The sequence below is a fragment of the Enhydra lutris genome, unplaced genomic scaffold, assembly GCF_002288905.1.
Source record: "Enhydra lutris kenyoni isolate GAN:26980312 unplaced genomic scaffold, ASM228890v2 scaffoldscaffold57, whole genome shotgun sequence".
Lineage (NCBI taxonomy): Eukaryota > Metazoa > Chordata > Mammalia > Carnivora > Mustelidae > Enhydra > Enhydra lutris.
The window spans coordinates 250,450-263,778 of NW_019154141.1; the positions used below are offsets into that span (position 1 = coordinate 250,450).

At 60.8% G+C, this 13,329-nt stretch overlaps 1 protein-coding gene across 1 annotated transcript in view; it reads right to left on the bottom strand.

Moving 5' to 3' along the window:
- Positions 1 to 12,989, bottom strand: part of LOC111158147 (kinesin family member 19) — a 25,798-nt gene extending 12,809 nt beyond the window's left edge. Inside the window, exons 1-4 of the mRNA XM_022520031.1 lie at positions 12,951 to 12,989; positions 11,378 to 11,458; positions 685 to 795; positions 1 to 41 (exon numbers count right to left, since the gene is read on the bottom strand). The exon at positions 1 to 41 is cut by the window's left edge and continues 11 nt beyond it. Coding sequence (XP_022375739.1) covers positions 1 to 41; positions 685 to 795; positions 11,378 to 11,458; positions 12,951 to 12,989 — 272 coding nt within the window. The remainder of the gene's footprint in view (positions 42 to 684; positions 796 to 11,377; positions 11,459 to 12,950) is intronic.
- Between the last annotated feature and the right edge of the window lie 340 nt (positions 12,990 to 13,329).

Here is a 13,329-nt window from a genome sequence, read left to right on the forward strand (position 1 = left end):
CCATCGATGAGGCTCTTGGTAGTGGCCTGATAGACCGTCTCCTGCCGGGAAGAGCAGACCCGTCAGGGGCCTCGGGTACATGTGGGGCGGAGCACACATGCCCACGGGCCGTCCTGGCCCCCAGCATAAGCAGCTTCTGTTTCTGGGACTCTCAGCCTGAGGAGTAGGGGCAAGGAATGGGGGTTGGGGGTCTCTGCTTTCGCCCCATGGGGGACACCAGCCTGAAAAGAGCTCAGGACACCTGAGACACAGGTGTCCTGAGCCAGACACAACTGGCTCCCAGCCCCCCACCCCGAGGACGCATCGCATCTGCTCCTAGGAGCATCCCCCAGATGGGGAAGACAGGGGTCCCTGGGAGGGTGTCAGCTTCCCCGAGACTCCTCCCCACACCAGATGGGCTTCACGCGCCCTCCTCCAGCTCCCATGGGGGCCAGCCTGGGGGTGTGCCACACGGATAGCGTCTGCCCACTGACTCGGGTGTGCCTGTGCAAGAGGCTGGGTGTAAGCCATACAGGCACATTTGCATGCATGAGGATGTGGTAGAGGGGAAAGCCAGCGAGCTCATGGTGGAGGGAGGGCTGAGGGTCAGTGGCAGGGTCCCCTGAGGGCTCTCTCCTCAGGGTGGGGGTCAAAGGTTGGAGAGGGGCTCCTAGGGCATGTCCCTAGGGCCAGGCCCTCCCCCACCTGGGTGGCAGTGAAGTCAAAGGCCACGTCAAACAGGTAGGACTTCTCCCGGGAACGGTGTGCCCGCAGGACGTCGTCGGGGTCCTCCATCGGGTCCATGAGAACCACCATCTGCAAAAGTCCCCGAGGGGGGGCGTCTGGCAGTCACCAGGGGGCCAGAGGCCCGCACCGATGTCAACTCTGGCCTCAGCTCTCCTCACCCAGGACATGGGGCAAGCTAAGCAGCCGCAGGCCCCTGAGCCCCAGGCCCAGCCCTGCCCCGTCAGCTCCGCCGGGGTGTCTGATCTGGGGGCTTGGCTCTGGACACCCCACAGGGAAGCCTCCCTATCGACTGACAATGCCCCACAGGAGCCGAGAGTGCCGTGGCACCCCAGGCCACATGGGACCCAGACCTGGGGGGGAGGGCCCTCCCTCTAAGGGCAACACCATGCCCTGTGCACTCTACCAGAGGGGCAGGAACAGTACCAATGGCTTGCATTTATGACGCATTTACTGTGTGTCAGGACCTGCTGTAAGCACTTTCAACACACGGACTCACTTAAGCCCCCACTCCAAGGCCAGGTGTAAGGCCCATAATTGTTCCCACTTGACAGATGAGGAGATCAAGGCCCAAAGAAGTCACTTGTTCGAGCTCACATACCAGCAAGCAGGGGAACTGGGACTGAAAACCTGGGATCTGGGTTCCAAGTCTGTAGCCCCTGGTCTGCCTCACCCCTAAGCCCCAGCCTCCGCCAGTGGGTAGACCCAGGGGTGGAGCAGAGAGCCACTGACTGCGGGCTGGCAGGGGCGAGGAAAGTGGGCTGGGCTTCGGGCGACTTATCAAGGCCCCTGCAGCCTTGAGCCTGAGCTGTGGATGGAAGGAGGGGCTGGGGGTTGGAAGGATGATGACGGAACAGGTTGGCCATCCTGGGCTCCCCTCCCTGCGGGGTGGGGGCCTCTGGCTCCGTGTGCTTGTGTGTGGGGCTGGAAGGACACGCACAGCACTTCCCCAGACTCTTCCTGTGCTCCAAGGATGATCAAGGGACCCATTTTCCAGAACAAACTCGAAGCCTGCTCCACGTCCAGCTCCATTCTGCCCCTCCCTTGGCCCCGGGGGTCCTGGGTGTGCTGAGCCTGGTCCCGGACTGAGAGAAGGTGCAGAGGAAGGAGGCTGGGCCTTGGCTTGAGGTTCGTGGCCTGGGGAAATTGTGGGGAGAGACAGTGCCCAGATGGGTGAAAACGCCAGAAGGTGTTCAAAGATGCGTGGGAGGGCTGGAGTCGGGAGGATTTAGGACAAGGTGGGAGAGCTAAGTCAGGGCAAGGTACGCCTGACCCATTGTACTCTTGTTAGCAGAGTGGCCTTGTGGGACCCCTTTAACCTGCTTGGGCCTGGGTCTCCTCCTCCGCCAGATGGGACAGGAGTATTATCTGCCCACAGGGCTATGAAGAGCCCATGAGATAACGTGTGTGGTGTGTGTGGGCACAACACCGGGCATATATTAAATGCCCAAGGGTCTTCATTCACAGGGAAGTGAGGAGGAATAGCGGCGGTGATGCGGGTGACGGGCCACCCCACCCCCACCGAGGAGGGGGCCACCAGGATGCCACAGGCTCTGCGCCTGCCTAAGTCCCCTCGTGAGCTGAGCCTCCAGGTCGGGTCCCTGTCCTCCGCCCCAGCTGTCCCATCGGGATGCCCCCCGAGAGGCAGCTCTGTGTTTGGGAGCACCTGGGGTCATGCTGGACAGCGAGGGCAAATCAAGTCTCTGCTGTGTTCCAGGGCCGGACGGTGGTCGCAGCCAGCGTGATGGCCTCATGGTGCCCTCCACTCCCAGTGGGAGCGCAGAGGGTAAGGACAGAGGGAGTGGGTGTCTTCACACCCAGCCCCTCCTCCAGATACGTGATAATGATAGCTCATCTTCACGGAGCCCTTTCACAGGAATTCATTATCCCCAGATGGGGACACCGAGGCCCAAAGTCACATAGCTAAGAAACAGTGGGGCTGGGCCGGGAGCCCAGGCGGTCTGGCTCCTGGGCTCCCTGTCCATCACTGTGAACCTGCTGTCACACATATCCCCTGCTCCCTCTGCTCCCTCAGGGGCCGTGCGGGGTGGGTGTGGCAGTAGGAGGGTATACCCCCACCCAAGTGTGGAGTCAGCACCCACTGTGTGCGTTGTCCCTACCTAATCCGACGCTGGAGATGAGATGCTGACCAAAGAGGCAAACGGAGTCCTAGCAGAGGGCCAGGCATTGAGGAAGATGTGCTGTCCCAGCGCCACCCCAGGTGGCACAGACAGCAACTGAGCTCCCTTCCTGGGCCAGCAGGGGAGCTGGGGCCAGGGACAGCCCTGTAAAGGGCTTGAGAACAGACAAGGCATGAGAGGCAGTCAGCCTGAGGGACGGAGGGGACTGACGGACGGCAAGGCAGCAGGAGGCCAGCCTGGAGCCCAGCCCGGCGCTGTGGGGGTGGGAGATTCACAGTGGATCCCTCTGGATGCACCCCTTTCGAGCAAGAGGCACACCCCTGGGCAGGGTCCCAGCTTGGGACTCCCATGGACTCCTCTCGGCACTTGGTGCGTGCCGATGTCTAGCCCCCTCCTTCATGACCTAGACACGTGCAGTAGCTACACACTCGTGCTCGCTGCATGTAGAGCAGTCTAAGACCCTCAGGGTTCCAGCAGAGCCCACTCCGGGGAGTCTCATAGAAAAGGGAAGAGAGAAGGGGTAAGGCCTCGCCCCAGGAGGCCTGGCCCCAGGAGTTTCACCCGGAAGTCTCGTCCAACCTGGTAATTTCAGGGAAACCGGTTAGGGGGCACGGCTCCAGACGGCTGGGTAGGGGCTTCGTGCAGGGAAAGAATAAGGCCACCCACTGGGCCCCCTCACCGCTTGCCAGAGGCTGGGTGGCCGCGGTGAGCTGAGTGCAGGGCATCTAGGCCTGCCGCTGTCAGCTGGGGTGCCCCCCTGTCCCCGCCACTGCCTCAGGGCTGCAGCCCCAGTGCCCTATCAGCCTCCTCCAGGATCCAGTTCCTGTCTCTGGCCCTAAAGCCAGCAGCATAAGCCCTGATTAAGTTTCAGACCCCAACGAAGATAACGCTGCCTCCGAGTCCCCTGGCACGGGTCCCGGTGGGATGCAACAGGAGCCCGAGCAGCCGATCCAGCTCTCACCCCTCGGGCGCCAGCACTCCCGCTGACGCGGGCAGGGCTGGCAGCTGGGGGGGCCCCCTCTGGGGACCTTGGGTGCAGGGGAGGGTGAGCAGCACACACCAATGCTCATCACCCCGGATCACCTTCAAACAACCTCCATGCACTGCCAAGTTCATGGCACCCTGGACATTGGGCTCCTTTGATATCCAGGCTCCTGAATCAGTACACTGTCCGCACAGCTGCCGTGACCCCTCTTAAAGAGGTCTTTGTCTGGGTCTCCATCTGCCTGGGTCCCCAGCCCACGCCCCACCTCCCGAGCATCACCCCCATCCCTGTCCACTCTGCCATACAATGAGGGCCTTGTGCCCCTCGGCCAGGTGAACTGGAGCTGAGCCAGGGAGGGTTGGGTGGAGGGGGCTCTGGGCTGCCACCCCAGAGAGCAGCAGAGGGCGTGCAGGGCAGGGGAAGCTTCTAGGTACAAGCCAGTAAGCGAGGCCCAGGGAGAGAGAAAGTGAGATGAGGTTTCCCCACATCTGACTCTGCAGGAAGCAGTCAGAAGCGACGGTACCACCATAGAAAGGCTTTCTGGAGGAGGTGGTGCCAGCACCAAGTCTTAAAGGATCAGCAGGGGTTGGCAGAGACATGTGAGGGGAGGGGAGCATTCTAGAGACAAGTGTGAGCAAGGCTGTGGGGTGAGAGGCAGGCTGTGGGCAGCAGTTCTCGGCTCAGAATCTCCGGGGAGGGGGCGGTTCTTGTGAAAATGCAGGGTTGGGAGGAGAGCTCAGGGACTTTCCCTCCTGTTCTCACTCCCGGAATCTCCAGAGCACGGCCCCAAGATGGCCATAGGGGCGAGCCGTCTGGGCCCCCTCTGTGAGCACATGCTGTCCCCGGCCCCTGTGTAGCCTCCAACGCACCCTAAATGTCATGCTGGCCGGCGCCCCGCGTGCACCCGGGGAATGTTTCCGAATAAAGCTGCCTTTGGGGGAGCTCTGTGTGTACCAGGCGCCGTGCTAAGTGCTTTGCACACATTTTCCCCAGACACTCCAAGATCCCTCCACTGTAATGAGAATCACACCATTAATGTCCCAAAACTGCACAGCCAAGCAGAGAGCTGGCCAGACTGAGAACCGTCTACTCCCAGGACCCAGGCTCCTGACACCCAGGCTGCCACCCCTTCCTCCCAAGCGGATGAGCGAACCAAAAGCAGGCTGGCTGGGCCAATGTGCACCTGGTATGGGGTGAACCGTGTCCTCCCCAAATTCAAATGTTGAGGTCCTAACCCCCAGAACCTCAGAGCGTGACTTTATTTGGAAGCAGGGTCATTGCTGAGATACCGAAGTTAAGACGAGGTCACACTGGAGTGGCGTCGGCCCTAAATCCGGGATGACCCCGGTGTCCTTCTGGAAAGGTGAGGTGTGGATACAGACACGCATCAAAGGAAGAGGACCTGGAGAGCCATAGGGCCCAGAGAACCAACTGCAAGCCAAGGAGAGATGCCTGGACGGACCCTTCCCTCGGGACCCTCAGAAGGACCGGACCCTTCGGACTTCTGGCCTCCAGGATGGTGGAAAAATCGGTCTGTGGTTAAAGTCGCCTAGTCTGTGGTCAACCTCGCAAACCCTACAATACCCAAGGCAGGCGCACCTGCTGGTGGTGGGGGGGGCTTGTCGGCACCTGAGGGGGCGGGGCCTCGAGCGGCCCCTCCCCCCCCCCCCCCCGCTGGTGGTGGACTCAGCACGGGGGTGGGGGGGGCTCTCTTTCACATTCCCAGCATCATAAATGTTCACGCCCCCGCATGCTGGCCACCTGCCCCTGTGAGGCTTCAGCAGGGACTGGGGGAGGGGATCCAGTAGGGACTGGATCGCACCCTATACACAGGGGCCTCCCCAGGCTGGCGGGCGGACAGGGGGCAGGGCCGGGACCAGGGAAGGTGGGCTCTGCCCCCCAAGGGCCAGGCCTCCTGACTCAGCAGAGGCCCCCCACCCCCCGGCCTCCCTCTCAGACCGGCTCTTCATTCAGTGCAGATTTTGACGTTTCCATAGTTCCAGACTTTAAGCCCAGAAACCGGAGATCTGAGATCCGAGATCCAGAGGGAAGTAGGGGGCTTCAGGCAGGGGAGGACATCTGTAAACTCTATGCCCCTGACGGACGGGCTCCTCCCCAGCATCTCCTAGGTGAGAAATACCCCGAACAAAGCCTAACCGTTCTTCCTGCTACACACCGCCGCCGTGTAAGCTGCTGGCGCTCTGATCAGCTTTGCACTTTCCACTGGCTTCTTCCTGGCTAGGGTGGCTCAGTCTTGGCACTACTGGCATTCCGGGCTGGATCACTGTGAGGGGACCTGTCCCAAGCACTGCAGGCGGCGTAGCAGAGACACCGGCCATCGGAGGCCAGTGACACGCCTCCCTCCCAGGTGTGGCATTGCCAGATGCCCTCTGGAGGACAAAATCGCCCCCAGTTGACACCCTCCGACCCAGATCATTCCTCCTGGAGCCTCCAGGGCTGGCAGGGAAGATCTCCAAGGAAAGGGGGGCCCCAAGTTGGGTTTAGGGTCAACAATGCTGTGTGACCTTGAGGAAACTGCATCCCCTCTCTGGGCCCCACGTTCTTCCCAGTTGGAAGTCAGGGAGGGCCAACAGGGCTGTTGCCTTGAAGAAAGAAATCGTACCAACCCTGCCAGCCTACTCAGGAAGCCCCAGCGGAGAATGAGCATCTGGGAAGGCCCAGGTCTCAGAAATTCCATCTCCGGTCCAGGGAGCCTGCCGGCAGCCCCTTTATCCTCAGGGTGGAAATGAGGCAGAGCCCGACGAAAGCCTGACTCCAGGTGGGTGTCATCCCTGTGAGGCAGCTTCTGGCTTTTTGTTCGCTTTTTCTTTAAGAAGGAGAATTTGTTGCCAGTCATATCTCTAGCTGTAAATGTGCCCGCCCACGAGTGCTCAAGAATTGGAGACTCTGATCCCCAGAAAGGTGTACCCTTCAGGCTAGCTGGAAAGGACCAGACGGGAGCCTGCTGAGCTCATAAAGCCAGCAAGGCCCAGTGGGCTGCTTAGCACAGAGCTGCACCTGGCCAGACCCCCACAGGCCTCCAGGACTCCGAGGGCCCTGAGGCCCAGCAGGAGGGGAGGCATGGCCTCGAGGATGCAGATGGGGCTACGTCTCTGCAGACACCTTCATCGGAGACCCCCAAGGAATGTGGGAGAGGCCGACTCCCGGGCACCATGCAGATTCACCGAATGAGCATCTCTGGGGGAAGTGGGGCCACACAGATCCGCCTTTTGAACTAGAACCTGCCTCGCACCCACCCAGTCACGAGGTTTGGGGATCCTTACGTTTGACAGCCTTATTCACAATAGCCAAGAAGTAGGGACCCCCCCCCCACTTGAAAACATGCTGCTCAGTGACCGAAGCCAGACATGAAGGACCATGGAGTGCGAAATTCCATTTATAGGAAGTATCCAGAATGGGAGGATCCATAGAGAAAGTAGATGAGTGGTTGGCCGGGGCAGGGAGGGGTGGGGGGGTGCTACGGAAGGGCTGGGCAGGGGGCGGCCCATGGTAGGGAGCCCTCGGATCCCTTCCCTGTCACTTCCTGCCAGGCTCAGCTCTTCGGGGGCGATGGCCTCCAGAGGGTGGGTGCGTGGGGAAGCGAGGTGAAGGTGGGCTGCCCCCCACCCCCCCCCCGGGGTACTCATATCTGACACTCAGCACCTGTCACCCTATGCCTTCTTTCTCTTTCATGGGAGCTGTGTGTGTGGCTGGGTTTCTCCCTCTCACTAGCTCCAGTAAGCCTCTCCCAACAGCCCTTGGGCGGGGTTCTTCTTACCCTGTCTTCTAGTGAGAACAAAGAGGCTGGAGGTCTGCCAGGGCCTGGGGACCCCAGGCACAGCTCCTCAGACAGGACCCCGGGAGCCCAGGGGCGACAGTGGGACTTGGAGCAGACGTTGGCTAACTATGGGATTATGCATGTTGTCAGGTGACTTAAATCCTGTAGGTAAACAGACTGGAAAGCTGAGAGGAGGGTCAGCAGGCTGTGGGCCGGGTTGGGGGCGGGGAGTGGGAGGGAGGGGTGGAGCTGCTTCTACCTGGGAACTTCTAGACCCCCCCCCACTCCCCGCAGCCTCTCAGCCTGCACCTGCCCTCCCTTTGTGGTCATGGATGGCATCCCCGAGGGGTCTGGCGTCAGGTGCAGTCCCACCTCAGGTGCTGGCAACAGGCTTCCCAGAACACCCAGGTGGGGCGGTGACCATCTCACCCCCTGACTCAGGAGATAGGAAGCAGGAGGTGGGCCGAGTGTCACTCTCCTCTAGGCTCGAAGCCATCCTGTACCTCAGTACTTAAATAAACTAACATCTATTAAGCCCCTACTATATGCCAGGCACTTGGAAGCACTGGGCCTACATTAGCCTCCAAAAACTGCCAAACAAGGTCTTCTGATTTTGGTCCTGGGTTGAGAGGGGGGCTTCAGACCACACGCCCGCCAAGGCACCCAGACCACCCCCTTTACCAGCCTGCACGCTCAGTCCAGGCCCCCCAGAATCCAGGCACACCGGCCTCTGTTCCCAGGGAACACTTTACCTTTCTCACCCCCAGGCCTGCGACGGCGCCAGCAGGGGGAAAGTAACCCACCCAACAGAGACAAGAGGCAGAGCCCAAAGCCGGAGGCCAGAAGAAGCAGGGTTGGGAGGCTTTCCGTGGCACTGAGCCACCTGGGCCACGATGGTCACGAGAAAGGGAGTGAAGGAAAGAAGTGCGAACAGAGCAACTCTTCGTTCCAACCCCGTGTCTGCTTTAGAAGATGCCGATCGCTGTGAGGCCACTTGGACCCTCCTGCGTCTGTCCCAGGAAGAGACTCCAAGGCCGTGGTGTCCTGGGACCCTCCCCAAGTCACCGCGCTGGCCCTCCAGGCTCCAGACCTCAGGAGGAAGGAGCAGCGCTAACCCACCAGCTGGCCCATCAGCGAGGCTAACTGAGCCTGTATCCCCCACCTCCATCAGGGCGGGGGTGCACGCCAGGAGGGCCAGGTTTGCAGACAAACCAGGGGGGGGGGTCGCTGGCGAAGGACAGAGGTCTAGGGGTGGAAGACGGGTCAGAATGGGATTCGAGGGAAGTGGGCTGTCCGTTCTGCTTCTTGGGCTCCTGTGTCTCACCTCCTACTGGCGAGGGCCTTCTCTGTCAGCTGACAGATGGGGGCTGTTAGGAGGTTCCCAGCCTGCCAACTGCTGTGGCTGCTCCAAAAATGTGGGCCAGAACAGCCATCTTTGAACCCACTGGGGACAGAAGGCACTCGAGGCCACAAGCCCAGCACTGTCCCACAGGCTATGCTGGTAGCCCTGAGCCCACGCCGCTCAGACGACCCGCCCTGCCGCTCTCAGTGGACAAAGAAGCAGCCCTGTTAGGACTGCCCAGTCCAGAACCTTCTCAGATACACAGCTGGGCCAGATCAGCCCAGACCCTCCCTCTCCACTTGTAGGGACAGAAAGGAGCCACTGTTTGGCATGTGTGGGCACACAGTGGGCTATACCCCAGACCAGAGCGTTTCTATCAACATCAGTTAATACCTCTCAGCCCCCACGCTGGCCAGGAGCCAGGAGCAGCAGAGGAAGAGAGCCGTCATTGTCCCCGCCCTGAGGACCTGATACTCTTGGGGACAAACTGGACAGACGGGGAGTGGCTCTTGCCTGGAAGGTTTCTGGCTCATCAGGCTGGCCCCTCTTGTCGGCCAACCCAGCGGCTCAGGGGAGCTTTCAGTCACTAGTTGATGATGTCCAGTTACAACTATTAAACTCCTACTGTGTGCCGGGCACTGGGGAAGTGCTGAGCACACATGAGCCAGCAAAGACCCTCTTGAGAGGGCATTACGGTTGCCATCCCCACTTACGGGCAAGGCGGCTGAGGCTCCAAGAAGCAACCTGCCCAAGGCCACCCAGATGGCGACGGCACAACCCACCCTGTGTGATGTCAGGTGTGTTTGCCCCTACTCCCGCCCAGCCTACGCGGACAACTAGGGTCCTCCCAGTCACCCCTGGCTTTCTCCGAGGTCTCTGAGGAAGGCTCCCCCTTCCTGAGAGTGAATAGAGGAGGGGTGCCTGGACAGCTCAGTCGGTTACGAGTCCGACTCTTGGTTCGGCTCAGATCACGATCTCGGGGTCCTGGGATTGAGCCTCACGTGGGCTCCCTGCTCAGCACAGGGTCTGCTTGTCCCTCTCCCTCTCTTTCTCTCTCTCTCTTTTTCTCAAATAAAAGAATCTTAAAAAAAAAAAAAAAAAAAAAAAGAGAGAAAGTGGGAGGCTGACTCCAGTAGGCTCTGTGGTGCCCAGGAGAGCTGAGGGAAGAGGCTGGAGGAGGCACCTGTCCCTCGGGGAGCCCAGAGGCAGGTGGGCGGTCTGCCTCCAGCTCACTTCTCACGGCCCTTGGGCTTTCTGAGTCCAGCCCTCCAGCCCCAGACCTGAGCCCAGCAGGTGCTCCCGCGTGCCCTTCACTGCAGGGGGCAATGCCCCTGGACTTCTCAGACTCGCCAGCATACCTTGCCATCTTGATGAGCCCCGACACTCAGGAGAAGCTAACAGCAGCAGCCACCGAGCCGTCCCCATCACTGTGCCCACCCCTACCCCAGCACCTGCGTCCTCACTGCCGACCAAGACAGTCATCCTGGCCATGGTCCAAGGGTGTGCAGTCTGGCCCCTGCCATGTCCCCCACCTCACCTCACACCTCTCGGCCCTCTCACTCCTGCTGGATCCACCCAGGCCTCTTCTGTCACCCTTTGACTTTGCACCTGCCAGGCCCTCTGGTTGAAGGGTCTCCCTCCGTGAGCCCCCAAGGTACCCGTCTCCTCTCTTGCTTTACCTCAAGCGCCACCTCCTAAGGGACTGACTCAACCCCCTCAGCGCCACACGTTTCTCTGCAGCCCTTGCTGGGGTTAATGCTTTGATTAGTGCTTTGTCTCCTTGTGCGGCCCAGAAGGTACCGGAGGCGAGGGCGGGGCCTCTTCTGCTCACTGTGGTCTCCAGATCCATGCGCTAGCTCCGTGTGCTGGGGCCACTTGGTACGTATTTGCCCCCTGCACAGATGGGGGCGGGACTCGCCCTGCCCACCACATCACAGTGACACTAGGACCAACAGAGCAAACGGATACCCTAAGACTTTACAAAACACCAGCAGTCTTTGCAAAATCTGAACCGGAGGTAGGCTCTAGCTCTAGACCTCGGAGATATGCGCTCCGTGGGCAGCAGACATGCTCCATGCGTAGTTGACCTGCTAAGTGGGGCACATCCAGTCATGGGCACATGGAAGGTATGTGGCATTTTAAGGGCTGGACTGGAGAGCGCAGGGCCCACCCATGCAAGGGAAGCTTTCGGCTCCCCTTGGATCAATCTGGGAAGGCTTCTGGGAAGAAGAACCCTGGCTTCCTTGACATGTCATCAGTGACACAACCAAGAGCTCAGTGGATGGAGGGAGGGTGATGCTGTAAGCCACAGGGACCCTTCCTGCCCCCACCCGGTAAGCAGATGCCCACCCTGCCACATGTGAGTGCAGCTCTATGGCCCCGTGGCTCTCGGCCACAGCCCCGTGTACCTGCTCGTCCACTTTATGGGCTATGAGGGTGGCTCCTTCCTCCAGCTCTGCCACGCTGATGGGCCGGACCCGGAGTGCCACCTAGGAGGGAAGGCCAGACCCCTGAGATTAGAAGACAAGGGCCAGGATGGCCAAACAGAAGCATGAGAGGACCCCAGGATTCCCCTGGGCAAGGCTCCTGGGTTCTCCCCTGTGTGACCATCCCAGGCATCCTTGGTCTTAAGGAAAACTCAGCGGTTCAAGGCCACCACCCGGGTGGAGGGGAGCAGGTCCACGGCATACAGGCTCCCTCTGAGTGTATGAATTTCCCCAAGGAGCCGGGCCTCCGGGAGAGTCCCAGGGGAGAGAGTGGTCTGCTTCTCAATCCTGCATCAGTCACACGCCCAAATTAAGCACTTGCTGCTCCCCAGGGCTTTGAACTTGGAGACTTGGCACTGGAACAGCCTGTGTGTGCATCTGTGAATAATGCACGGCTCCTGAAGCTGCAGGCCTGGCCGGAGGCAGGACGGGGCTGCACCTTGACTTCCTAAACAACCCTTGACTGCATTCCTACCCGGCACAGGTAGAGGAGAGGTGCTCCCGCCTCTCTCCATTCTCCAGCTGGTAAGAGCTGGTGGGTCTTCATCCTGGTCATAGGTCTCCCCAAAGAACAAAGAGGTGCATTTCTTTTGCAGACCAAGGGGAAATGCCTGCTGAAAGTATGGGCATCACTGATGGACCCTCATGCCGGTTAAGAACATCGCTCTCTGAGGGACCTCTGAGGACCGTCAGATCATCTTTACCGGCCTCCTGGGCCCAACCCCACAGGTGGGAGAGGGAGGACCTGCCATCCCTGTCCTGTGCCGGGACAAGCATGGAGCCCAGCGTGGGGCTTGAACTCACAACCATGAGATCAAGACAAAGGGCTGAGATCGAGAGTCAGATCCTTCACCGACTGAGCCACACAGGCGTCCCCAGGGGTCTGTCTTCAGTCTCTACTTGCCCCAGAGGCCCCCACTCACACCCCTTCATCTGTCCCAGCCCCCAGAGCTCAGGGAGGGGCTGCATCTTGGTTGCTTCCAACATTTCTCTGGAATAACGGACAGCATCTGTGTTGAAACCCAGTAACCAGCTGTTCTCAATCCCATGCCAGCAACTCTGGCTCCCTGGGCTCCTGTCTGCCCATCTGTGATTCCCAATCCCTTTAAACTCCCAACCCCACAGCGCCAGGGTAGCTCTGGCTCAGGGAGCTCTGGCTCGCCCTGCCCCCTGGCTTTTCTAGTTCAGAGAGCAGTCTCACCCCAGAGACCCATCTACACAAGCTTTAGGGATGGGAGGGGGTCCCCTGGTGGCAAGGTGTAAGGGGGGAGTGAGGTTGAAGCTAGGCTGACTTTTCAGGGCTCAGCAGGATGGCCAGGATAAGTTCCTTCTTGATATCCAGGACTTGGGGAAAGTTGCTCTGGACAGTCCCATCCCTGACCTTAGTCGGGGTCAGGGGACAGGACAGTTGTGACCGTGGCCAACTCAGAGGCTGGGTTTCTGGGGTGGGGGGTTGCTATGAATGGGGGCAGGGAGGAGGTTGTCGGGGTCTCACCATGAGCTGCTGGTCCTTGGAGTCCCCACTGTCCTTCATGCTTGCGGCGGATGGAGGGGCTCAGGCCGCGACAGCGGGCATGGCCGAGCCGCACCCCCACGGCCGCCGTGGGGTCCCTCGCAGCCTTCCTGCGCCGCCGCCGCTGCCGCCGCGCTGCCTGACAACCCGAAACCAACAACGCGCCCCGGCCAAGGGCGCTGACCGGGAGGCGGGGCAAGGGGAGGGCCCCGACGGCGCCTCCCGCCTCTGCGCCCCCGCCCCTCCCGCGCTGTAGGCGAGAGTCGGCGGCCTCTGCCGGGGAGGCGCCCGAGCTTTCCGGGGCGGCTGCCCGCCTGTGCGTCCCTTCCGCCCTTGGCGCGACCCTGCGTCCGCCCGGCGC